Genomic DNA, 26589 nt, shown 5'->3' on the forward strand with positions numbered 1-26589 from the left:
TAATCGCCGTTATAGGAAAAATTATATTATAGCATTGACATTATTGTTACCAGCATTAAAAGTAATTAGATAGTTACTTATTATGGTAGCTAAATAGTTATTATGGTAACAACGGTAATACAAATAACAATATTGATATTATTAATAATATTATAATAATTATAACAATCAACTTATTCATATTGCACAATGTTTAGTGCGTTTTTCATATTGAACATACTCAGCGGTGACCCGTCATTCAGGGCAGGTTTTGAGCCCATCCTGTTTAGCTAAAATAAAAATAATAATAATACATACATATATATTGTTTCCTTGTTTTGCATGTGATTTTGGCATTCATTTGTGTCATATCAGTTTACAAACAATGTAAAAACACATTTATTGAGCAAATAAAGCCACATACAAACAATCTCTTCTTTGCCGACTTGAGTAAGGCAGCTCCACAATACATGTGTTTCAGCCTAGCCCAGTGCTTTCTGTGGTGGAGCGGGAGCCAGCGGAAAATACAGAGCATAGGCGTTGGTAATCTTCTCTAGTTGCGCCGTGATTGGCTCAGTGTTCTGTCACTCATAGGGACACTACATCACCTCATAATGTACAGGGAGAGATAGGCAATTCAAGCCCCCTTTGGTGCTGCCATAGATTTACATTAGAAGTGCCCATCCCTCATTGGCCATAAATAAAATGACTTAAAATCACGTTTTATCTACTGTAGCTTTGATTGGACTGATCATGTCAACATCATACTTTCAAAATCTTACCTAGCAAGCAGTCATCATGATGAATCACCTCGACAATCTACTGGCAAATCCTTTTCAATCCTTGTTATATGAAGAAAAATTATAGATAAAACGTATCGGTGCTCATCAGCCATTGGACATAAACATTACACAACAAGTCTGAAAAAGCAAATTCTACAATGAGTGGTTTGGAAGGAATCAATTGCTAACTGCAAGAGTTGCAAGCAATCACTATTTTGCTTCCCTTGCCTGCTATTCGGTGGAGAGGATGTGTGGTCAAAGTCTGGGTTTAAGGATTTAAAATATCTGTCTGAAAGGGTTCAACCTTTTCCAGGCTTAAAAGTATCAACATTCACAAGCAACCACATGGGCTAGAAAAGGTTGAATACATTGGTCATGCTGTCAATCCAGAATGACTTCTGCCGCATTCAAAACAACTGGAAAATCGGAACTGGGAAATCTCAGACTTCAATGAGTTCAAGACAACTGGGAACATACGTTTTTTGAACCATCATCCAACTCGGAATTCCAAGTTGGTAACTCAGGCCTCTTTCTAGAGCTCCGAAATGAAGATCACTGACGTCATGATTCAAACTTTTTTTTCTTCCAGACTTCCCAGTTGTCTTGAAAGCACCAAAAATCCAGAGAATGCCAGACTTTAATGCCAAAGTTTCATGAGAAAATTTGCCCACAAGAAGGACCATCGTGCCACCTTCCTCTTCAAGTGATCACAAAATGTATTGTATGCTGCTGCATAAATGATATGATATGCCAGGAAGATATGTATACGGTAGCTAAGAAAGTAATACTAAGTGTATGTTGTGTACTAAGCTATTAGTAGCCCATGTGCCTTACCCTAATAATTTGGTCCCTTTCCCCCTCAGAACTTAGCCTAGTGTTCAGACTTGGTAGTGCACATGTAGCCTATAGCCTGTTTTAGAGAAATGCCATAATTGAATATGTAAGAGCTCTCTTTGTCTGCTTATATGCCTCCTTCATTTATTATATGGTTCTGTCTTGGTGTACAGGGAGAATACTGTAAGAATGGCCCATGTTCTGAATTATGCTGCTGTATGTTTAAAAAGTATTGAACAAATAGCTATATTGACTAAGTCCATCTTAGCTCGCTCATGAATGTCTTTATCGAAATTACAGATTGCCTCTTATTTGCTCATTGTTCCCTTATGGCATAGTTTGTACATCTCAATTGTTATAGGCCTATTGCTTATATAGGTCTATCTAATTAGTATCTTATTCATAATTTTAGGCAATGTTGGAATGACTGAATTGTTTTGGTTACTTTGTGCATTATAATTAGCTCACGTGCTTTTCTTAACGAGGAGGAGATACTAAATAATGTTGTTGGGTCTGTAACCATGTTTCCCAGTTACAGTCTCTTCCCATTCAAATGTTTGTTTTTAACTAGAAGTTCAGTAACAGACCCATGTAATTCCAGTTGATATTGTGAGGGTTGTTTTGCTATGGTTTTTAAAGGCAGTAAATGAGGCTGAATGAACTGTTTCGCTGCCAGACAAGGCTCCACTGATAGCCAGGTGTGGCAGTGGTAAGGATTCACTTCATGGTGCTGAAAGGAAAGTTCTATTGTTGGGACAGCTTTATGTAGGCTATAACAGTTTTTGGGCACCATGTCACCGTTATAGTGCAATTAATGTATTGTCCAGTATTGTGTAGTGGCTTTGCTGCATGCAACCCCCCGAAAATGTTGAGTTTGCCTCACGAAGATTTACATGCTAAAATTGCCCCTAGACATACTACAGTGCCTTCAGAAAGTACTTTTTGCACATTTTGTTGTGTTACAGACTGAATTTAAAATGGATTATATTGAGATTGTGTGTCACTGGCCAACAAACAATACCCCATAATGTCAAAGTGGAATTATGGTTTTAGACATTTTTTAAAATGAATTAAAAATGAAAAGCTGAAATATCTTGAGTCAATAAGTGTTCAACCCATTTGTCATGGCAAGTCTAAATAAGTTGTATGGACTGTTTAACATGATTATTTTTATGACTACCTCATCTCTGTACCCCACACATCTGTAAGGTCCCTCAGTCGAACAGTGAATTTCAAACACTGATTCAACCACAAAGACCACGTTTTTGGTACTTTGTGTCTCAGTAAAAACGGAGTCCATTCTACTCAGGAGCACTTCTAGTTACCATGTCCACAGTTTACACCCAAAGGAATATCGCTGCTCATTTTGCAGCTCCTCTTGATGTAAACTCTGGATTTGGAAACTAGAAGTCCTCCTGAGTAGAATGGACTAAACTTTTCTGCGACACAACATAAAATTGTGTACGGTGCAATATACAGTGGGGAGAACAAGTATTTGATACACTACCGATTTTGCAGGTTTTCCTACTTACAAAGCATGTAGAGGTCTGTAATTTGTATCATAGGTACATTTCAACTGTGAGAGACGGTATCAAAAATCCAGAAAATCACATTGTATGATTTTTAAGTAATTATTTTGCATTTTATTGCATGACATAAGTATGTGATACATCAGAAAAGCAGAACTTTCGTTTCCTGTAGTTCTTGACCAGGTTTGCACACACTGCAGCAGGGATTTTGTCCTACTCCTTCATACTGACCTTCTCCAGATCCTTCAGGTTTTGGGGCTGTCGCTGGGCAATACGGACTTTCAGCTCCCTCCAAAGATTTTCTATTGGGTTCAGGTCTGGAGACTAGCTGGGCCACTCCAGGACCTTGAGATGCTTCTTACGGAACCACTCCTTTGTTGCCCTGGCTGTGTGTTTCGGGTTGTTGTCATGCTGGAAGACCCAGCCACGACCCATCTTCAATGCTCTTATTGAGGGAAGGAGGTTGTTGGCCAAGATCTCGCAATACATGGCCCCATCCATCCTCCCCTCAATACGGTGCAGTCGTCCTGTCTCTTTGCAGAAAAGCATCCCCAAAGAATGATGTTTCCACCTCCATGCTTCACGGTTGGGATGGTGTTCTTGGGGTTGTACTCGTCCTTCTTCCTCCAAACACGGCGAGTGGAGTTTAGACCAAAAAGCTCTATTTTTGTCTCATCAGACCACATGACCTTCTCCCATTCCTCCTCTGGATCATCCAGATGGTCATTGGCAAACTTCAGACGGGCCTGGACATGCGCTGGCTTGAGCCGGGGGACCTTGCGTGCACTGCAGGATTTGAATCCATGATGGCGTAGTGTGTTACTAATGGTTTTCTTTGAGACTGTGGTCCCAGCTCTCTTCAGGTCATTGACGAGGTCCTGCCGTGTAGTTCTGGGCTGATCCCTCACCTTCCTCATGATCATTGATGCCCCACGAGATGAGATCTTGCATGAAGCCCCAGACCGAGGGTGATTGACCGTCATCTTGAACTTCTTCCATTTTCTAATAATTGCGCCAACAGTTGTTGCCTTCTCACCAAGCTGCTTGCCTATTATCCTGTAGCCCATCCCAGCCTTGTGCAGGTCTACAATTGTATCCCTGATGTCCTTACACAACCCCCTGGTCATGACTATTGTGGAGAGGTTGGAGTCTGTTTGATTGAGTGTGTGGACAGGTGTCTTTTATACAGGTAACAAGTTCAAACAGGTGCAGTTAATACAGGTAATGAGTGGAGAACAGGAGGGCTTCTTAAAGAAAAACTAACAGGTCTGTGAGAGCTGGAATTCTTACTGGTTGGTAGGTGATCAAATATTTATGTCATGCACTAAAATGCAAATTAATTACTTAAAAATCATACAATGTGATTTTCTGGATTTTTGTTTTAGATTCCGTCTCTCACAGTTGAAGTGTACCTATGATAAAAATGACAGACCTCTACATGCTTTGTAAGTAGGAAAACCTGCAAAATCGGCAGTGTATCAAATACTTGTTCTCCCCACTGTATATGCCTAACATGAGAAAACGATTGGATTTAGGCTGATAGGTCACTCTTTAAAATGAGCAGCCACGCTCCTCTGGATATTAACTCTGTGGATTTAGAAGCTAGAAGTGCTCCTGAGTATGATGGACACCCCTTTCACTGCAACACAAGATACAGAAAAGTGTGTAAGTGCAATAAACGATAGTACACACACAAAACACATTGTTGACCATTTTGGCTTGAACAAAGAAAAAACGTACCTTATAGAAATACTTTTACTCGATAACTAGTAGAAAATACATCGATAATTGTGCATCATTTTCAACCCAATTATTACACACGATGGGACTCTTATTCTGAAGGATTCCCAAAAATCCCTGACCCGGAACAATTGATTTATTATTGGCTTGTGACGACCACTCAACAGCGCTCTGATCGAGTGAAGCTTACATCGAGAGGTGGCGAGCGACTGCGGGTTTTCATCCCGAAACCTGAAGAAAATACAATTTAAAACGCTCATGACCAGTATACTAGCATCACAACTGAGATTCTATTTTTTAACCTTCAAGAAGAATACGTCAAGTTGACCTAAAGAAGCAAGTAATCCAGACAGGGAAGCTACCAAGCGAATGTCCAAGAGACTGCCAGCTAGCTAATGTAGCTAGCTTGGATCAGAAGAATCCTAAACCACGATCTGGTGTGAAAACATTGCTATTTTGTATCGATTTATTCTCTGTGTAGCAACAAAGTAGCCAGCCAGGGAATACAATCAGAAATCAAGGTATATTTTAATGTCGGGCCGCCTTACTGTAGCTTTCCAGTTTGCGATGCCAATTACTATTAGCGTTAGTTAGCATGTCAGTTCTCAGTCATTGAGATTAATACAGGCTAAACGAATTATTTGGGACTCCCTAAAAACACTCAACTAAGATACAGCTACGACCGGAAGTGACCATCGGTAGCAGGTTAGGACTGCATTTTCGCTAACCCTACCCCTTTTCCTAACATTAACATTAACCTAGCTAGTTAATTATGCTAACCTTCAACGTTAATTCTCTAAACATGCTGCTTGAGTTCTCCAAACCTGCTACGAAAAAGTAACTTCCCGTTGTAGGTGTATCAAATTGTCTCCAATTATTTGCTCGAATAATATTTAGTTTTGTAACTTGATTTTGTGAAAGCTTGCTGCTGGGCCATGTTGAAACAACAGCCCAGCTCATGTGGGCGAAAAACATCCAACTGGACTCCGGGCCCTGCCAGTATGTCTTCCACGGCCAGTGGAATCAACAACAGAGCACAGGTTGGGAGGTGAGTGAAATTAGGATGTCCAGATAGGAAAGGCTGGTGATTTTTATCATGGCTTCAAGGCCTACCGGTCAAAGCATGTGTAGCTTGTTGTGGTGGGAAATGGGGTTATGTTGATGGGCCTGTGAAAATATATTGTGCGTGATTGACAAGTTCTTATGGAAGCTATTTCAAGGCACCAAGAAGAGATGTCATCTATCAGTTGACAAGAGGTTACTACATGCCACGCCCACTATGCCACACCCACTGTGCTGCTAGCACTGTCTCTGGTCCACACTCCAGCGCAGTAGGTGGCGGTAATGTACCAATAACGTTGGATGCCACCCTCCGAAAACCCCTCCGAAGGAGGCTGCTAGCTAGGGGACACCGGTGCACTATGGGAGAATCTCAATTGCCTACTCCTCGCGTCCTCTGTCCTTTCTCCTTGCTTCTTTCTCAAAACCCATTGGATGAGGAAGCCAGAGGTCCCTCCTCCCTGACCACCTTCAATGGGTTTTGAGAAGGTGAGGAGAGACACAAGGAGTGTGAAATTGAGATTCCCCCGGTGTATTTTGCCCCCGCATCCCAAAAACTGTTTTCTGTTAACATTACTTAGAGGGAAGTAGCTAGCGAGCAGCCTCAATGGCAGTGGGCGCTGGATGTCGTGACAAGTAGTGGGCACGCCATGTAGTAACCGCGGTCCGCAGATGGAGTTGTGACAGTACGTCGTTTTTGTGAGACAGTAAGTTGTTATTGTGAGATACGTTTAGGCGATATGTATCACATGAATTCAATGTGCACTTTGCATCAGGCCCGCCTCAACTTCCAAGGATAATCTTATGTATAGCCTATAGTCAATCACAGTGTGTACGCGAGGGAGTTATTGTTTCAGTTTTGTTGATGTGAGTTGGTGCATGTTTAATGACTTCTGGTTGACATCAGATTTAATTTATTAATTCAATTAAACCCATTAAAGGAGCAATCTAGTGTTGGTACATCACATTTTAATACAGAATAGCTATTGTTTCTTGAAGTATGGAAGCCTGTCTGACTTACTGTGAGATAGTACTGTAACTCATAGGGTTTAGCATTTTTGAACACCTGTAACTGCCATTTCCTGCAATCTACAGCAAAACATATATACTGTGTTAGGGTGTGGTGCCTGGCCTTAAATGGTGACAAAAACAATTTGTTAATGTTTTTACATAGTGGCGCAGCTAGTCCACAGGGTGGTGCAATGCCCCTCCTACAGTCTTTGGGGAGAACCCTGCAATATCTGTATATTAAAGGTCCTGAACAGTGGAAATAATGTTTTCTGTCAAATTGGATGATACTTGGATAAAGCCAGTTAAAATTAGGGTTACCTAAGCATGAACAATGACTGTAGCTGGTATTTTGATTAAGTTACTGGTCCCCTCCCTCATGTCAAACACTTGGAATCAGGAGGCAGGCATCGATTTTAAATGTACACCAATGGTAGCGTGTTATCATCTTTACTAATGAGTATGTACCGCCTTGAAGGAAAATTCCACCAAAAACCACTCATTCCTATAATTTAGTTTTACATGACAAAAAATATTGTTCTTTACATATTAGTGTTAACAAATGTTTCCTGTTGTCATAATAAAGTTGGAAGCAACGTGAAAATCATTGTGGAAATCTGTTAAACCCTCTTTTAAATGACACATTTCTCGAGGTAGGAATACCACAAAAATATGATCAATGGCTTATTCAAGAGAAGACAACCTCCTGCGTTATGACATCGGGAAGTATTGAAATCTGACATGTATGATAGACGTTTTCGCAATCTAAAAGTCGTATTCCTATTAACTTTCAGCACAGTGAGAGCGGCTTTATCGCAATGCGATGTCATACTGGCCAAATTTATGCCTGCTTGAACGGCAATAGCTCAAATACACATGGCAACATGAAATGACCCAGGGAATCGAAAGAACATCAGAGATGCACAAAAACAATATAACATTCAAAATAGGTGAATCTTTTATTTTTAAACCGTCATCACGTGTGCCAACACCTTGCTTTGGCTTTGTTTACAAAGATACTGGTAACCTTTACTCTGTGGTGTGACTGTTGGCTAGCAAGCTACTTACCAGCATGCCGGCAAAAGCACACACTGTGCTGTGACTGGATGCCAGAGAGTAAATTTAACGTTACACTATTTTGTGAAGAAATCCAACAGCAGTCTGCTTTTAATTTCGGGTGGGCAGGCTGCACCGAAAATTACAGTTGTGTGTGCAGTGTACATTAGAGCAAAGTTGCTTCATCAATTCGGTAGAACGTTTGATGGGTCTTACCAGGAAGCTAATACGGATGCTGTTATTATTTCACTTTCCAGCTCCTCTTCTCTTTTCACTATCTTAAAGCAGACATTTTAGAAAATTCAACATCTACTCTGTCTGCACAGCTTCCCAGACAACATCTGCAGCAGGATTACAAAATGACTGCAGCAGTCATACAAAATCAGATTTCCCAAAGCAAGTAGGAGTCCATAGCTGGATTTGTCTCCTACTTCAATACACACCTGCTTCAAGATTGATCTACTATTATCGACTACAGCTCGGCCTTCTATACCACAGTGCCCGATAAGCTCATTAGAAAGCTCATGGCCCTGGGTCTGAATTCCTCCCTATGCAACTGGATCCTGGGCTTCCTGAAGGGCCCCCCCCCCATGGTGGTGAAGGTAGGCAACATTACCTCCTTGACACTGGTTCTCAACATGGGGGCCCAACAAGGGTGCGTCCTCAGTCCTCTCCTGTATTCCCTGTATACCCACAACTGCGTAGACTCGCACAGTTACAACTCCATCGTCAAGTTCGCTGATAAAACAACAGTAGTAGGCTTGATTGCCAAAAATGACGAGACAGCCTACAGGAAGGAGGTGGGCACTCTAATGGTGTGGTGCCAGGTAAACACCCTATCCCTTAACGATAGCAAAATTAAGGAGCTGATTGTGGACTTCAGGATGAACCAGGCTGGACATGCCCCCATTTTCATCAATGGGGCTGCTGTGGAGATGGTAAATAACTCTACCTCCACGGATCGCAAGGCTCTTCACAGGGTGACAGTTGAAGACGGAAGTTTACATACACCTTAGCCAAAAACATTGAAACTCAGTTTTTCACAATTCCTGACATTTAATCCAAGTAAAAATTCCCTGTCTTAGGTCAGTTAGGATCACCACTTTATTTTAAGACTGTGACATTTCTGAATAAAAGTAGTGATTTATTTCATTGTAATTTTATTGGAGCTTTTATTTATTTCATCACATTGCCAGTTGGTCAGAAGTTTACAAACTCAATTAGTATTTGGTAGCATTGCCTTTCAATTGTTTAACTTGGGTCAACTGTTTCAGGTAGCCTTCCACAAGCTTCCCACAATAAGTGGGGTGAATTTTGGCCCATTCCTCCTGACAGAGCTGGTGTAACAGTCAGGTTTGTAGGTCTCCTTGCTCGCACACGCTTTTTCAGTTCTGCCCACACATTTTCTATAGGATTGAGGTCAGGACTTTGTGATGGCCACTCCAATACCGTGACTTTGTTGTCCTTAAGCCATTTTGCCACAACTTTGGAAGTATGCTTGGGGTCATTGTCCATTTGGAAGATCCATTTGCGACCAAGCTTCTGTCTCTCTGTCTCTCTCTCGGGAGTTGACTTAACAACCGGATCGTAAATACCTGGCAGAAACTCTGACTTTGGCTCCGCAGTATTGAGAATGGAATGTCTGAGTACAACAGATAGACTTTGCCAAAACTTCAAACAATAAACATTGGGACAATATATTTCAATGTTGGGAATTATGACAGATGGAATATGGAAAATTAGTCTATTTTGTCATGTCATTAAACTTATCAGAAATAAGTTATAATGGAAACCTTGTAACTGAGAGCTTTCACAATGTCTATATCAGATTTACATCTAAATGTTGTAGAACTTATATGAGTAAATATAGCAATGTGATTTTATCCTTCTAAATGAGAATTGTTTTTCTTGTAAAACTTGTGCCAATCAGTAGCTATGCCCAAGTGAGCTCAGAGTTCGTGTCAACATGATGGAACTGCCTTTCTGGCCAGAGTGTTTAAAAGGATTTGTAACAAAATGTACATTAGACCAAGCAGGTGGACGGTGTAAGCCGGATGTCATGAAATGGTTAAAACGACAAGACCAGAAAATGGTAAGACCTTCAAACGCGCGAGGAGTGAAGAAGTTGAAGACTAGACCAAAACATTCCCAGTCTGCAGCTGGTATGTGATGTGGTCTAGGTCAATTGACCAAGACGAGAGGGAAGGACAAATCTCTCTCTCACCAGCATAGATACCTCTGAGGTATCTACTCTAACGGACAGGGGGAAGTGCAGATCCCACTGTACACCTTTTGACGTATCCATTCTAACGAACACTCCCAAGACAGGGGCCTACAACTAAGGAAATTTTTTATTTATTTATTTATTTTACCTTTATTTAACCAGGTAGGCAAGTTGAGAACAAGTTCTCATTTACAATTGCGACCTGGCCAAGATAAAGCAAAGCAGTTCGACAGATACAACGACACAGAGTTACACATGGAGTAAAACAAACATACAGTCAATAATACAGTATAAACAAGTCTATATACAATGTGAGCAAATGAGGTGAGAAGGGAGGTAAAGGCAAAAAAGGCCATGGTGGCAAAGTAAATACAATATAGCAAGTAAAACACTGGAATGGTAGTTTTGCAATGGAAGAATGTGCAAAGTAGAAATAAAAATAATGGGGTGCAAAGGAGCAAAATAAATAAATAAATAAAAATTAAATACAGTTGGGAAAGAGGTAGTTGTTTGGGCTAAATTATAGGTGGGCTATGTACAGGTGCAGTAATCTGTGAGCTGCTCTGACAGTTGGTGCTTAAAGCTAGTGAGGGAGATAAGTGTTTCCAGTTTCAGAGATTTTTGTAGTTCGTTCCAGTCATTGGCAGCAGAGAACTGGAAGGAGAGGCGGCCAAAGAAAGAATTGGTTTTGGGGGTGACTAGAGAGATATACCTGCTGGAGCGTGTGCTACAGGTGGGAGATGCTATGGTGACCAGCGAGCTGAGATAAGGGGGACTTTACCTAGCAGGGTCTTGTAGATGACATGGAGCCAGTGGGTTTGGCGACGAGTATGAAGCGAGGGCCAGCCAACGAGAGCGTACAGGTCGCAATGGTGGGTAGTATATGGGGCTTTGGTGATAAAACGGATTGCACTGTGATAGACTGCATCCAATTTGTTGAGTAGGGTATTGGAGGCTATTTTGTAAATGACATCGCCAAAGTCGAGGACTGGTAGGATGGTCAGTTTTACAAGGGTATGTTTGGCAGCATGAGTGAAGGATGCTTTGTTGCGAAATAGGAAGCCAATTCTAGATTTAACTTTGGATTGGAGATGTTTGATATGGGTCTGGAAGGAGAGTTTACAGTCTAACCAGACACCTAAGTATTTGTAGTTGTCCACGTATTCTAAGTCAGAGCCGTCCAGAGTAGTGATGTTGCTTGCCTGGAGGGTTGTTAACACAGTGTCCAAAGAAGGGCCGGAAGTATACAGAATGGTGTCGTCTGCGTAGAGGTGGATCAGGGATTCACCAGCAGCAAGAGCGACCTCATTGATGTATACAGAGAAGAGAGTCGGTCATTGACATTGACCTCTGGTGGACATCCCGAGACTTGCATCAAACTACTCGCCATAAACGGATAGTGATTTCAACAGAGAGACGACAGAGAAAGACATTTACGCGTAAATATATGTTGCACTCCTAATCCGAATGAGTGGTTGTTAGGATGCTAAATATTTATATTTATGGTGAGTGTAGTTTCCAAGTGTATGTAGGACAAGTCCACTCTCTCCTGCTCTTTATCCCCCCTTCCATTGTGTAACAAGCCGTCATATTGGGTTAGTCCACTAGAGACTTATCGATTACTAACATACAATGAAAACCTATACCGTGTGTCTTTATGTATTTCTGTGTGATTATTTAGTTAGGCTTAATTATTTACTAACTTTCTGAATTGCTGATTCATCACTCAGGCTAGGTTTCTTGCGGATTAAGATATTTGTGACGTCCAGAATGAGACTGAGGTAATATTTTTTTTACATGTTTTATTTTACCTTTATAGGCAAGTCAGTTAAGAACAAATTCTTATTTTCAATGATGGCCTAGGAACAGTGGGTTAACTGCCTGTTCAGGGGCAGAACGACAGATTTGTACCTTGTCAGCTCGGGGGTTTGAACTTGCAACCTGCCGCCCCAAATTGACTGTATTGATGTAAGAGATCTATGTATCTTTAGAGTTTAAGTCGGGAGATGGGGCACCACGGGAAAAGTTGTTTTAAGTGTGACTATGTTCCTAATGACTTAATTGTGACATGATTAATTTAATTGAGTAATAATTAAATGGTGAAGGTAATTATTTGATAAATAGCAGTCATCACATTAATGGTAGTCACGACACTATTAAACACTCAGAATCTAAATCCTGCTTGATTGAAGCGGGTACATGGGTCCCCCTCCCCATCAACCTCTGTAGTTTTGTTGCGCTTCCTAAAGCATAAGTAATTCACTTTTACTTGGTTTGATATTTAGTTACTTTGTATTTTTTTTTAAGCATTTGGATGAGCGATGAGTGTTATGAATCAATGGTACCTGCACACTTTAAAGGCCGGGTCCCAATATTAGGCTCATGGCAAAAACATTTTATGTCAAATGATGTCAAACCATTATTTCTCATTATTTCTCAGTGTTTGTGTTGATCAATATTTCCTGCTATTCTGACCTATTGTAAATGATCAAATAAATATCTGATATATATATATATAATTCTGAACATATTGTAATTATGCTAATGTAGAGGCACCAATAAATTGTCCAGTACACTTATTGTATGCTGTTTTCATGTACATTCCCTTATGTCTAATCTTCTAAGTTGACCCAGGCTTTTACTAATTCTTGTGAAGAAGCTTATCAGTGAACTGTATTCTGTAATTGCTTACAAATCAATGTAAATGCAATTGTGTATTGCTGCTGATATCATTGTCTGATATCCAACAGTCCATGATTAGCTCTGTTGACCATGTGAGCATTTTGCAGAGAAGATGGGTTGAGGCATACTATTTAGGCTTGTAATGACATGTGGCCCATTGTTTACCTTGTTACCTGGCAATGAACACAAGGGTGTATCAAAGAGCAGTTAGTCAATGTGAGCTCATGAATATAAGATCCCTGCCCACTCAGCCTGTTCTTTCAGGCTTCCTGATTGTTAAAGATGAGAGAGGGTACAATTTCTTAAATTCAGAGCATTTTAATAGTGTAAAAAAAGGGTATGTCTTACCCCATCAGAACCCAAAGCAAGTTTTGTTTTAATCCATTACTTACTCCATCCATGAGATCAAAATAATACAAATGTTAAGCTATACAGTGTTTGTTTACAATTGCATGGTCTACAAACATTGCATAGCTTAACTTTTTTTTAAATTATTTTGATCTCATGGCTGGTCAGTCATTGCCTCCATATGTGAGAGTCCTTGCTTCTATGTATTTGAGACTGGTTACGTTTCTTCTGCCCCATTTCTCAGCCATTTACCAAATAAAGTGGCGAGGAGTACGCTTTGTTTTTGTTTGAATCCCAGATTGACCCTTTTATAAGTGGTCGACGTGCAGGACTATTCAGTCAATCAAATGTAGTTATAGAGCCCTTTTTACAACAGCAGTTGCAGTCACAAAGTGCTAATACAGAAACCTAGCCTAAAACCTCAGAGCGCAAGCGGCTAGGGAGAAACCTAGACGGATGAACCAGGCTCTGAGGGGTGGCAAGTCCTCTTCTGACTGGGCCGGTTGGAGATTCTAAGAGTACATGGCCATTAAGGACAGATCGTTCTTCAAGATGTTTAACCATTCATAGAAGACCAGCAGGGTCAAATAATAATCACAGTGGTTGTAAATGGCGCAAGAGGTCAGCACCTCAAGTTACTGGCAGTTGGCTTTTCATAGCTGAGCATTTAGAGGTCGAGACAGCATGTCCAGGGGGGGTCAGGCTTCCATAGCCGCATGTAGAACAGCAGAAACTGGATCAGCAGAACAAACAGGTGGGCTAGGGACGTGGACAGTCCGGAGTCGTCAGGCAAGGTAGTCCTGAGGCATGGTCTTAGGGCTCAGGTCCTCCAGGAGGGGACAGAGAGATGGGAGATTTAGAGGGAGCATATCTAAGATCACACAGGACACCAGATAAGACGAGAATTACACCAGATATGACTGACCCTAGCCCCCCGGCACATAGACTATTGCAGCATAGATACAGGAGACTGAGACAGGGTGGGGGTCAGGGACACTGGCCCCTTCCAAAGTCACCCCCAGACAGGGATGACCAGGCAGGATATGACCCCACCCACTTTGGCAAAGCACAGCCCCCACACCACCAAAGGGAAATCAATGGGCCACTAAATTATTACCCAGAGACCAGGCTGAATATCGCCCACAAAGATCTCCCCACCGAGTCCAACGACAGGAAGGATGGAAGAGCGCGAGCAAGCCAGTGACTCAGCCCAGGTAATATGGTCAGAGGCAGAGAATCCCAGTGAAGATAGGAAAGCCGGCCAGGCAGAGACAACGGGTGGTTTGTCACTCCAATGCCTTGCCGTTCGCCTTCGCACCCCTGGGCCAGACTACACTCAATCATAGGACCTACTGAAGAGATCAGTCTTCAGTAAAGACTTAAAGGTCGAGACTAAGTCTCCAGATCTCACATGGATCGGCAGACCATTCAATAAAAATGTAGCTCTATAGGAGAAAGCCCTGCCTCCAGCTGTTTGCTTAGATAATTCTGCATCTTGGAATAGGATCCAGTAGACAACTGGAAGGTTTAGAGGCAATTACTTTTAAAATATTTTTTTTGCGGTGCAACTACATCTAGGGTATTACACAAGGTTTTGGTCCTCGGTTAGGCGGTTAACTTATTTTTGTACTCCCATGTCCTTGGGTAGGTGGAGGGAGTCTGGAAAGGAATTGAGAAATCTTTGGGTTGTTCGAGAATTTATAATGCAGCTTTTGATAATCATAGGTTGGGGTCTAAGCACATTTTTTTGTGATTGCAAACATAACGTGGTCTGACGATCCAGAATTATGAGGAAAAACATTTAGATCGACAATATCTATTCCATGGGACAACTAGATCCATGGTTTGATAGTGGCAATATTTTTTTTATTTAACCAGGTAGGCCAGTTGAGAACAAGTTCTCATTTACAACTGTGACCTGGCCAAGATAAAGCAAAGCAGTGCGACACCGACAACACAGAGTTACACATGGAATAAACAAACGTACAGTCAATAACACAATAGAAAAAAGTCTATATACAGTGTGTGCAAATGGCGTAAGGAGGTAAGCCAATAAATAGGCCACAGTAGCGAAGTAATTACAATTTAGCAAATCAACACGAGTGATAGATGTGCAGATGATGATGTGCAAGTAGAAATACTGGTGTGCAAAAAAGTAAATAAAACAATATGGGATTGAGGTAGGTAGATTGGATGGGCTATTTACAGATGGGCTGTGTACAGCTGCAGCGATCGGTAAGCTGCTCAGATAGCTGATGCTGAAAGTTAGTGAGGGAAATAAGTCTCCAACTTCAGCAATTTTTGCAATTCGTTCCAGTCATTTGGCAGCAGAGAACTGGAAAGAAAGACTGCAATGGCAGAGGTGTTGGCTTTGGGGAAGACCAGTGAGATATACCTGCTGGAGTGCGTGCTAAGGGTGGGTGTTGTTATGGTGACCAGTGAGCTGAGATAAGGCGGAGCTTTACCTAGCAAAGACTTATAGATGACCTGGAGCCAGTGGGTCTGGCGACTAATATGTAGCGAGGGTCAGCCGGCAAGAGCATACAGGTCGCAGTGGTGGGTGGTATATGGGGCTTTGGTGACAAAACGGATGACACTGTGATAGACTGCATCCAGTTTGCTGAGTAGAGTGTTGGAGGCTATTTTGTAAATGACATCGCCGAAGTCGAGGATCGGTAGGATAGTCAGTTTTACAAGGGCATGTTTGGCAGCGTGAGTGAAGGATGCTTTGTTGCGAAACAGGAAGCCGATTCTAGATTTAATTTTGGATTGGAGATGTTTATGAGTATGGAAGGAGAGTTTACAGTCTAGCCAGACACCTAGGTATTTATAGTTGTCCACATATTTTAAATCAACTGTCCAGAGTAGTGATGCTAGTCGGGCGGGCGGGTGCGGGCAGCTATCAGTTGAAAAGCATGCATTTAGTTTTACTAGCGTTTAAGAGCAGTTGGAGGCCACGGAAGGAGTGTTGTATGGCATTGAAGCTTGTTTGGAGGTTTGTTAACACAGTGTCCAAAAAGGGCCAGATGTATATAGATTGGTGTCGTCTGCGTAGAGGTGGATCAGGGAATCACCCGCAGCAAGAGTGACATCGTTGATATATACAGAGAAAAGAGTCGGCCCGAGAATTGAACCCTCTGTTACCCCCAGAGGGTTCGGGGCGGCAGCGTAGCCTAGTGGTTAGAGCATTGGACTAGCAACCGGAAGGTTGCAAGTTCAAACCCCCGAGCTGACAAGGTACAAATCTGTCGTTCTGCCCCTGAACAGGCAGTTAACCCACTGTTCCTAGGCCGTCATTGAAAATAAGAATGTGTTCTTAACTGACTTGCCTGGTTAAATAAAGGTAAAATTAAATAGAGACTGCCAGAGGTCTGGACAACAGGCCCTCCGATTTGACACGCTGAACTCTGAGAAGTAGTTGGTGAACCAGGCGAGGCAGTCATTTCAGAAACCAAGGCTATTGAGTTTACCAATAAGGATACGGTGATTGACAGAGTCAAGCCTTGGCCAGGTCGATGAAGACTGCTGCACAGTACTGTCTTTTATCGATGGTTATCGTTTAGTACCTTGAGCGTGGCTGAGGTGCACCTGTGACCAGCTCGAAAACCGGATGGCACCGCGGAGAAGGAATGATGGGATTCGAAATGGTCAGTGATCTGTTTGTTAACTTGGCTTTTGAAGACTTTAGAAAGGCAGGGCAGGATGGATATAGGTCTGTAACAGTTTGGGTCCAGAGTGTCACCTCCTTTGAAGAGGGGGTTGACCGCGGCAGCTTTCCATACTTTGGGGATCTTGGACGATTAAAAATGAGGTTGAACAGACTGGTAATAGGGGTGGCAACAATGGCGGCTGATAATTTCAGAAAAAGAGCGTCCAGATTGTCTAGCCCAGCTGATTTGTACGAGTCTAGGTTTTGCAGCTCTTTCAGAACATCTGCTTTCTGGATTTGGGTGAAGAAGCTGGGGAGGCTTGGGCAAGTATCTGCGGGGGGTGCGGAGCTGTTGGGGTAGCCAGGAATAAAGCATGGCCAGCCGTAGAGAAATGCTTATTAAAATTCTTGATTATCGTGGATTTATTGTGGTGACAGTGTTTCCTAGCCTCAGTGCAGTGGGCATCTGGGAGGAGGTGCTCTTATTCTACATGGACTTTACAGTGTCCCAAAACTTTTTGGAGTTAGGATGCAAATTTCTGTTTTGAAAAAGCGAGCCTTTGCTTTCCTAGCTAACTGCGTGTATTGGTACCTGACTTTCCTGAAAAGTTGCATATCGTGAGGACTATTCGATGCTAGTGCAGCCCGCCACAGGATGTTTTTGTGGTGGTTGAGGGCAGTCAGGTCTGGAGTGAACCAAGGGCTATATCTGTTCTTAGTTCTACATTTTTTGAAAGGGGCATGCTTATTTAAGATGGTGAGGAAATTACTTTTAAAGAACGACCAGGCTTCCTCGACTGACGGGATGAGGTCAATATCCTTCCAGGATACCCGGGCCAGGTCGATTAGAAAGGCCTGCTCGCAGAAGTATTTTAGGGAGCGTTTGACAGTGATGATGGGTGGTCGTTTGACCGTGGACCCATAGCGGATACAGGCAGTGATCGCTGAGATCCTGATTTGAAAACAGCAGAGGTGTATTTGGAGGGCAAGTTGGTCAGGATAATATCTATGAGGGTGCCCATGTTTACGGATTTAGGGTTGTACCTGGTGGGTTCCTTGATACTTTGTGTGAGATTGAGGGCATCTAGCTTAGATTGTAGGACTGCTGGTGTGTTAATCATATCCCAGTTTAGGCCATCAAACAGAACAAACTCGGAAGATAAATGGGGGGCAATAAATTCACATATGGTGTCCAGGGCTCAGCTGGGAGCTGAGGGGGGTCTATAACAGGCAGCAACAGTGAGGGCCTTATTTCTGGAGAGATTACTTTTTAAAACTGTTTGGGCAGACCTGGAAAGAATGACAGAACTGTGCAGGCTATCTCTGCAGTAGATTACATCTCCTTCCCCTTTGGCAGTTATATCTTGATGGAAAATGTTGTAGTTGGGGATGGAAATCTCAGAATTTTTGTTGGCCTTCCTAAACCAGGATTTAGACACGACAAGGACATCAGGGTTGGCGGATTGTGCTAAAGCAGTGAGTAAAACAAACTTAGGGAGGAGGCCTCTGATTTTAACATGCATGAAACTAAGGCTTTTACGGTTACAGAAGTCAACAAATGAGAGTGCCTGGGGACACGCAGGGCCTGGGTTAACCTCCACATCACAGGAACAGAGGAGGAGTAGGATAAGGGTACGGCTAAAGGCTATCAAAACTGGTTGTGTTGGGGACAGAGAATAATAGGAGCAGATTTCTGGGTATCGTAGGATAGATTCAGGGCATAATGTACAGATGGGTGCGGGTACAGTGGAGGTAAACCTAGGCATTGAGTGACGATAAGAGAGGTTGTGGACGCACTAGTTATGCTGGGTGAGGTCACCGCATGTGTGGGAGGAGGGACAAAAGAGGTATCTGAGGCATGTTGAGTGGGACTAGGGGCTCCGCAGTGAACTAAAACAATGATAACTATCCTAAACAACAAAAAAATAAATCACATGTGTTGATTGGGAGAGCGGAGTCGATGATGGTTCCGAAAGCCTTTTGGAGTGGGTCTGTGGACTTCTCCGTGAATATTGAAGTCACCAAAAAAATTGAATTATCTGCCATGACTAAAAGATCCGATAGAATTCATTGAACTTAGTGAGGAACACTGTAAAGGGCCCAGGAGGCCTGTAAACAGTAGCTATAAAAAGTGATTGGGTAGGCTGCATAGATTTCACGACTAAAGACAAATTTTCTGTCACAAATGGTAGCAACACCTCCACTTTTGAGGGATGCGCGGGGGATATGGTCACAAGTGTAACCAGGTGGAGAGGCCTCATTTTAACTCATCAGGCTTAAGCCATGTTTCAGACAGGCCAATCACATTAAGTTTATGATTAGTTCACTGACTATGACTGCCTTGGAAATGAGGGATCTAACATTTAAGTAGTCCTATTTTGAGTTAAGGTATTATCAGTCTCTTAAAACAATTACAGGGATTGAGGAGGACTTTATTCCAGTGAGATTGCTAAAGCGAACACCACGTGTTTAGATTTTCCCTACCTAGATGGAGGCACAGACACTGTCTCAATGGGGAACACTAAGCTGACTGTGCTAGTGGCAGACTCCACTCTTGCTGGCTGGCTAACAGCCTGCTGCCTGGCCTGCACCCTCTCAATGTGGAGCTAGAGAAGTTAGAGCCCTGTCTGTTGACCGGTAACATGAGAGCACCCCTCCAGCTAGGATGGAGTCCGTCATTTCTCAAAAGGCCAGGCTTGGTCCTGTTTATGGGTGAGTCCCAGAAAGAGGATCAATTATCTACAAATGTATTATTTTGGGAGGGCAGGAAACAGTTTTCAACCAGCGATTGAGTTGTGCAAGTCAGCTGTAGAGCTCATCACTCCCCCTAACTGGGAGGGGGTCAGAGACAGCTACTCGATGCCGACACATCTTTCTGGCTAATTTACACGCAGCAGTTATTGCGCTTGGTGACCTCTGACTGTTTCATCCTAACGTTGCTTGTGCTGACGTGGATAACAATATCCATATTCTCTTTACACTCGCTAGTTTGAACATCAGCCAGCACCGTTTTCAGATTAGCCTTTACATCGGTAGCCCTGCCCCGTGGTAAACAATGTATAATCGCTGGATGACTCTATTTAAGTCTAATATTGCAGGTAATGGAGTCCCCAATGACTTGGGTTTTTGAATTTGTCAGAGCTAATGGTGGGGAGGCTTCGGCGGCTCAGACCCAGTAATGGGTGGAGGTGAGACCTTAGAACGCTTGGACTCGTTGTTTAGTGGGGGAAAAACGGTTGAAAGTTTCTGTTGGCTGAATGAGCGAAACTGAGAATGCCAACAGCATTTATATTCAAAAGCCTAGTGAAAATTGTCTGGCTGTGGGGACTATGGGGGTTGATTAATGCAACTACTGTAATTAAATAAAATGTTATTTGTCACATGCAATGAATACCGTGAAACGCTTACATGCAAGCCCTTAACCAACAATGCTGTTAAGAAATATTTACTAAATAAACTAAAGTGAAAAAGAAACGTATCACAAAAGTAATCTGGATGGCCATTTGTTTAATTTAGCAGCAGTCTTATGGCTTGGGGGTAGAAGCTGTTAATTAAGGAGTCTTTTGGACCTAGACTTGGCATTCCGGTACCGCTTGCCGTGCGGTAGCAGAGAGAAGAGTCTATGACTTGGGTGATTGGAGTCTGACAATTTTTGGGGTTTTCCTCTGACACCGCCTAGTATATAGGTCTTGGATGGCAGGAAGCTTGATGTACTGAGCCGTACACACTACCCTCTGTAGTGCCTTATTTTCGGATGCCGAGCAGTTGACACATCAGGCAGTGATGCAACTGGTCAGGCTGCTCTCGATGGTGTAGCTGTAGAACTTTTTGAGGAGCTGGGGACCCATGCCAAATCTTTGAGGGAGAAAAGGTGTTGCCGTGCCCTCTTCACAACTTTTCATGGTGTGTTTGGACCATGATAGATTGTTGATGTGGACACCAAGGAACTTGACTCTCTACCTGTTCCACTACAGCCCTGTCGATGTGAATGTGGGAGTGTTCGGCCCTCCTTTTCCTGTAGTCCACAATCATCTCCCTTTGTCTTGCTCATGTTGAGGGAGAGGTTGTTATCCTGGCACCACACGGCCAGGTCTCTGACCTCCTCCCTATAGGCTGTCTCATCGTTGTCGGTGATCAGGTCTTCCACCGTTGTCGTCAGCAAACTTAATGATGGTGTTGGAGCCGTGCTTGGCCACACAGTTGTCGGTGAACAGGGAGTACAAGAGGGGACTAAGTATACACCCCTGAGGGGCCCCCGTGTTGAGGATCAGCATGGCACATGTGTTGTTGCCTACCCATACCATCTGGGGGTGTCCCTTCAGGAAGTCCAGCATCCAGTTGCAGAGGGAGGTGTTCAGTCCCAGGGTCCTTAGCTTAGTGATGAGCATTATGGTGTTGAACACTGAGCTGTTGTCAATGAACAGCATTCAAACATGTGCGTTCCTTTTGTCCAGGTGGGAAAGGGCAGTGTGGAGTGCAATGAGATTGGGTCATCTGTGGATTTGTTGGGGCAGTATGCAAATTGGGGTGCATGAAAGGCATTTAGCTCGTCTGGTGTCAGTGGGCAGCTCGTGGCTGGGTTTCCCTTCGTAGTCCGTAATAGTTTGCAAGCACTGCCACATCCGACAAGGTGCGTAATCGCTGATCTGATAACCAGAAGCTATTTTCGGTTAAAAGAGACGGTTGCATCAACACTATGTACAAAATACTTTTGATTATTTACTTACTCAAATACGCTGGCTGTTGCAAGCTACTCACCGTCAAACCACCATGCCCACTCTCTCACATCGGGACTTCCGAGCTATATGATGTTCAATGAGCAGCGCGTAGAGCGCCCTCTTCAGACAATCATTGACATTTTTTTTTAAATCACCACAAATGAGCAGATGTATGCATTTGTTCAATCTATGTTTATAATATCTGCGCTTTATGTGTAGAATAAAGACTGATTTTATAAATATTTCTGTGAAAAACTACTATCAGCCAAAATTTGTAGTTTTAAAATTTTTAGCAAATAGACGATAATGTGAGGCGAGTAAAAAGTTTGAAAGCTTCGATGAGCAAATAAGGCGGGACAATATGGGATATTGATCGTTCTGTCAACCGCTCACTGTGTTTCAGAGGAGGACGTTGACTCTAAGCGGGGTTTGTTTTTGGCGCGAAATAAAGAATTTTTAGCTAATGACCTTCTGCTAACAAAGCAAGAGATTAGTCATAAATTCATTCACAGAGATTGTCAGATGAAAATGTATACAAAGTTATCTTGCTATTTTCCAATGATGTCATGCTAGGTTTGTAAGGAAATTAGTTCTCATGTTAGCTGATTAGTTTAGTCACCAAACCTCTGCTTTGTATTGTTCTACATCCACAGTTTTGTCTAGTGCATATTACAGCTATCTACACTTTGTAGGAGTCCATTTAGAAATGTGACTTTCTTAATTTTGTGCTTTGCTATGACATTAGCACACCTAATGCAATCTGTTTAGTAGGACCAGCCTTTTATATAGTGAAAGGACTATTGCATTTTTGTTCAATGTCAAATCTGTTCTAACCCCATTGTACTCTCTTCTCCCCTCCCCCTCGCCCCAGGAGTCGAACCTCTGTGAAGCCACCTTTCCTGTCCTCTCCTGTAAGTATGACTCAAAGGTTGTAGAACAACAAAACCAAAACGCCATAGAACTACGTAATTATTACCCCCTGGGTTTGTTTTGAACTACATCCCTGTTCAGTACATTTTGTTGTTTTCAGTTTTTGTCTTCAGCTGTAGTATTATATCAGTTAAGAAATAGGCACGCAACTAACATCTGTTCTCCGTTTGAAAGCAGTGTGTATTTTTTGTCGATATTTGAAGATTACATATATTGTCATCGATTTCTGAATCATTGGCCATACTGCACAAAGCTGCAGTCGAATGAATGGAGTTTCTTTCAAGGTGAATGTTCTGGTCCCTTTCCTAGGTGTTTGAGGGCGTCTACAACAATGCCAGAATGATACATTTCCTCACAGCTGTGGTGGTGAGTCATTTTTGTTGTTTTAGTCCTGAGACATGGCTGTAGAATTCAATGTAGTCTACAGCCATTTCTCAGGGCTATGTCTGCACAGACATTTAGCATCTTGTTATATCGAACCATAATGTTGTTGACATGGCTCATCAGAGTGTGTTAGATAGTATTTTCTTCAATCTTCTGCTCCTTCTCTCATTCTCCTGCCTACATACCTCCCTCCATGCCCCTCTATTTTTTGCCTCCTTTACAGGGCTCCACCTGTGACGTAAGAGTGAAGAACGGCAACGTGTACGAGGGCATCTTCAAGACCCTCGGCTCACGGGTAAGTACATGAAAGTCTCTAAGATCCAAACCACACTGTGTAGTTCTTGACCAGGTACCACGGTTTGTGTTCGAGGCTCTGATTTCTCTACTAGTCCTTACGGCCTAAAGAAGGTTGTCTTCCATCTAGGGCTGACCCCATTTAGTCGACTGGTCAATTGTTTGGTAGGTAGGCTGTTGGTCGACCAAGATTATTTTAGTTGAGCAATCGCAAATAGATTTACAGATATTTTTTTTTTCATGACAAACGAGACACCTTTCCGATTCAGGCCTGTCAGTGGGCTAATCCATTGCGAGGCCACAATGCACGGCTCTCTTCCGCCACTTTGTGCGCATTCGTTGTTCAATAACTTCACTGTGTAAATGGTTTGCCCTTTGATTGTTAGTGTCTATCAATTCCCCATTACATATACAGTATCACCAGTAGTAGCCTACATTTACCATTAATTCTCATAATTTCTAAACCACAATGTTTGTTTTGTTACAGTAATTTCTGTTAATGCATTTAATATATACAGTGGGGCAAAAAAGTATTTAGTCAGCCACCAATTGTGCAAGTTCTCCCACTTAAAAAGATGTGAGAAGCCTGTAATTTTCATCATAGGTACACTTCAACTATGACAGACAAAATGAGAAAAACAAATCCAGAAAATCACATTGTAGGATTTTTTATGAATTTATTTGCAAATTATGGTTTGGGAAAATAAGTATTTGGTCACCTAGAAACAAGATTTCTGGCTCTCACAGACCTGTAACTTCTTTAAGAGGCTCCTCTGTCCTCCACTCATTACCTGGATTAATGGCACCTGTTTGAACTTGTTATCAGTATAAATGACACCTGTCCACAACCTCAAACAGTCACACTCCAAACTCCACTATGGCCAGAACCAAAGAGCTGTCAAAGGACACCAGAAACAAAATTGTAGACCTGCACCAGGCTGGGCAGACTGAATCTGCAATAGGTAAGCAGCTTGGTTTAAAGAAATCAACTGTGGGAGCAATTATTAGGAAATGTAAGACATACAAGACCACTGATAATCTCCCTCGATCTGGGGCTCCACGCAAGATCTCACCCTGTGGGGTCAAAATGATCACAAGAACGGTGAGCAAAAATCCCAGAACCACACGGGGGGACCTAGTGAATGACCTGCAGAGAGCTGGGACCAAAGTAACAAAGCCTACCATCAGTAACACACTACGCCGCCAGGGACTCAAATCCTGCAGTGCCAGACGTGTCCCCCTACTTAAGCCAGTACATGTCCAGGCCCGTCTGAAGTTTGCTAGAGAGCATTTGGATGATCCAGAAGAAGAATGGGAGAATGTCAGATGAAACCAAAATATTACTTTTTGGTAAAAACTCAACTCGTCGTGTTTGGAGGACAAAGAATGCTGAGTTGCATCCAAAGAACACCATACCTACTGTGAAGCATGGGGGTGGAAACATCATGCTTTGGGGCTGTTTTTCTGCAAAGGGACCAGGACTACTGATCCGTGTACTTCCGGCGCCGACAGAGATGGCCGCCTCGCTTCGCGTTCCTAGGAAACTATGCAGTTCTTTGTTTTTGTACGTGTTATTTCTTACATTGGTACCCCAGGTCATCTTAGGTTTCATTACATACAGTCGGGAAGAACTACTGAATTTAAGAGCAACGTCAACTCACCATCAGTATGACCAGGAATATGACTTTCCCGAAGCGGATCCTGTGTTCTGCCTTTCACCCAGGACAACGGAATGGATCCCAGCCTGCGACCCAAAACAAAGACGTCGTAAAAGAAGAAAAGAAGCGGTCTTCTGGTCAGGCTCCGGAGACGGGCACATCGCGCACCACTCCCTAGCATACTTCTCGCCAATGTCCAGTCTCTTGACAACAAGGTTGATGAAATCCGAGCAAGGGTAGCATTCCAGAGGGACATCAGAGACTGTAACGTTCTTTGCTTCATGGAAACATGGCTCACTCGAGAGACGCTAACGGAATCGGTGCAGTCTGCTGGTTTCTTCACGCATCGCGCCGACAGAAACATACATCTTTCTGGTAAGAAGAGGGGCGGGGGCGTATGCCTTATGATTAACGAGATGTGGTGTGGTCACAACAACATACAGGAACTCAAGTTCTTCTGTTCACCTGATTTAGAATTCCTCACAATCAAATGTCGACCGCATTATCTACCAAGGGAATTCTCTTTGATTAAAATCACAGCCGTATATATCCCCCCCCCAAGCAGACACGACACATCGATGGCTCTGAACAAACTTTATTTGACTCTTTGCAAACTGGAAACCACATATCCTGAGGCTGCATTCATTGTAGCTGGGGATTTTAACAAGGCTAATCTGAAAACAAAACTCCCTAAATTGTATCAGCATATTGATTGCACAACCAGGGCTGGTAAAACCTTGGATCATTGCTATTCTAACTTCCGCAACGCATATAAGGCCCTCCCCCGCCCTCCTTTCGGAAAAGCTGACCACGACTCCATTTTGTTGCTCCCTGCCTACAGACAGAAGCTAAAACAAGAAGCTCCCGCGCTGAGGTCTGTTCAACGCTGGTCCGACCAATCTGATTCCACGCTCCAAGACTGCTTCCATCACGTGGACTGGGATATGTTCTGCACTGCGTCCAACAACAACATTGACGAATACGCTGATTCGGTGAGCGAGTTCATTAGAACGTGCATTGAAGATGTCGTTCCCATAACAACGATTTACCAGAAACTGTGGATTGATGGCAGCATTCGCGTGAAACTGAAAGCGCGAACCACTGCTTTTAACCAGGGCAAGGTGACCGGAAACATGACCGAATACAAACAGTGTAGCTATTCCCTCCGTAAGGCAATCAAACAAGCTCAGCGTCAGTATAGAGACAAAGTAGAGTCGCAATTCAACGGCTCAGACACGAGGTATGTGGCAGGGTCTACAGTCAATCATGGATTACAAAAAGAAGACCAGCCCCGTCACGGACCAGGATGTCTTGCTCCCAGGCAGACTAAATAACTTTTTTGCCCGCTTTGAGGACAAAACAGTGCCACTGACACGGCCCGCAACCAAAACATGCGGACTCTCCTTCACTGCAGCCGACGTGAGTAAAACATTTAAACGTGTTAACCCTCGCAAGGCTGCAGTCCCAGACGGCATCCCCAGCCGCGCCCTCAGAGCATGCGCAGACCAGCTGGCTGGTGTGTTTACGGACATATTCAATCAATCCTTATCCCAGTCTGCTGTTCCCACATGCTTCAAGAGGGCCATCATTGTTCTTGTTCCCAAGAAAGCTAAGGTAACTGAGCTAAACGACTACCGCCCCGTAGCACTCACTTCCGCCATTGTGAAGTGCTTTGAGAGACTAGTCAAGGACCATATCACCTCCACCCTACCTGA

At 43.0% G+C, this 26589-nt stretch overlaps 1 protein-coding gene across 1 annotated transcript in view; it reads left to right on the plus strand.

Annotated features, from left to right (window-relative positions):
• Positions 1–5023: 5023 nt before the first annotated feature.
• LOC112223852 (ataxin-2-like protein) overlaps positions 5024–26589 on the plus strand; it is a 55603-nt gene continuing 34037 nt past the window's right edge. Inside the window, 5 exon segments of the mRNA XM_024387131.2 lie at positions 5024–5301; positions 5786–5912; positions 22480–22519; positions 22848–22904; positions 23146–23217. Coding sequence (XP_024242899.2) covers positions 5800–5912; positions 22480–22519; positions 22848–22904; positions 23146–23217 — 282 coding nt within the window. The 5' untranslated portion in view covers positions 5024–5301; positions 5786–5799.

Source organism: Oncorhynchus tshawytscha, linkage group LG24 (assembly GCF_018296145.1).
Source record: "Oncorhynchus tshawytscha isolate Ot180627B linkage group LG24, Otsh_v2.0, whole genome shotgun sequence".
Taxonomy (NCBI): domain Eukaryota; kingdom Metazoa; phylum Chordata; class Actinopteri; order Salmoniformes; family Salmonidae; genus Oncorhynchus; species Oncorhynchus tshawytscha.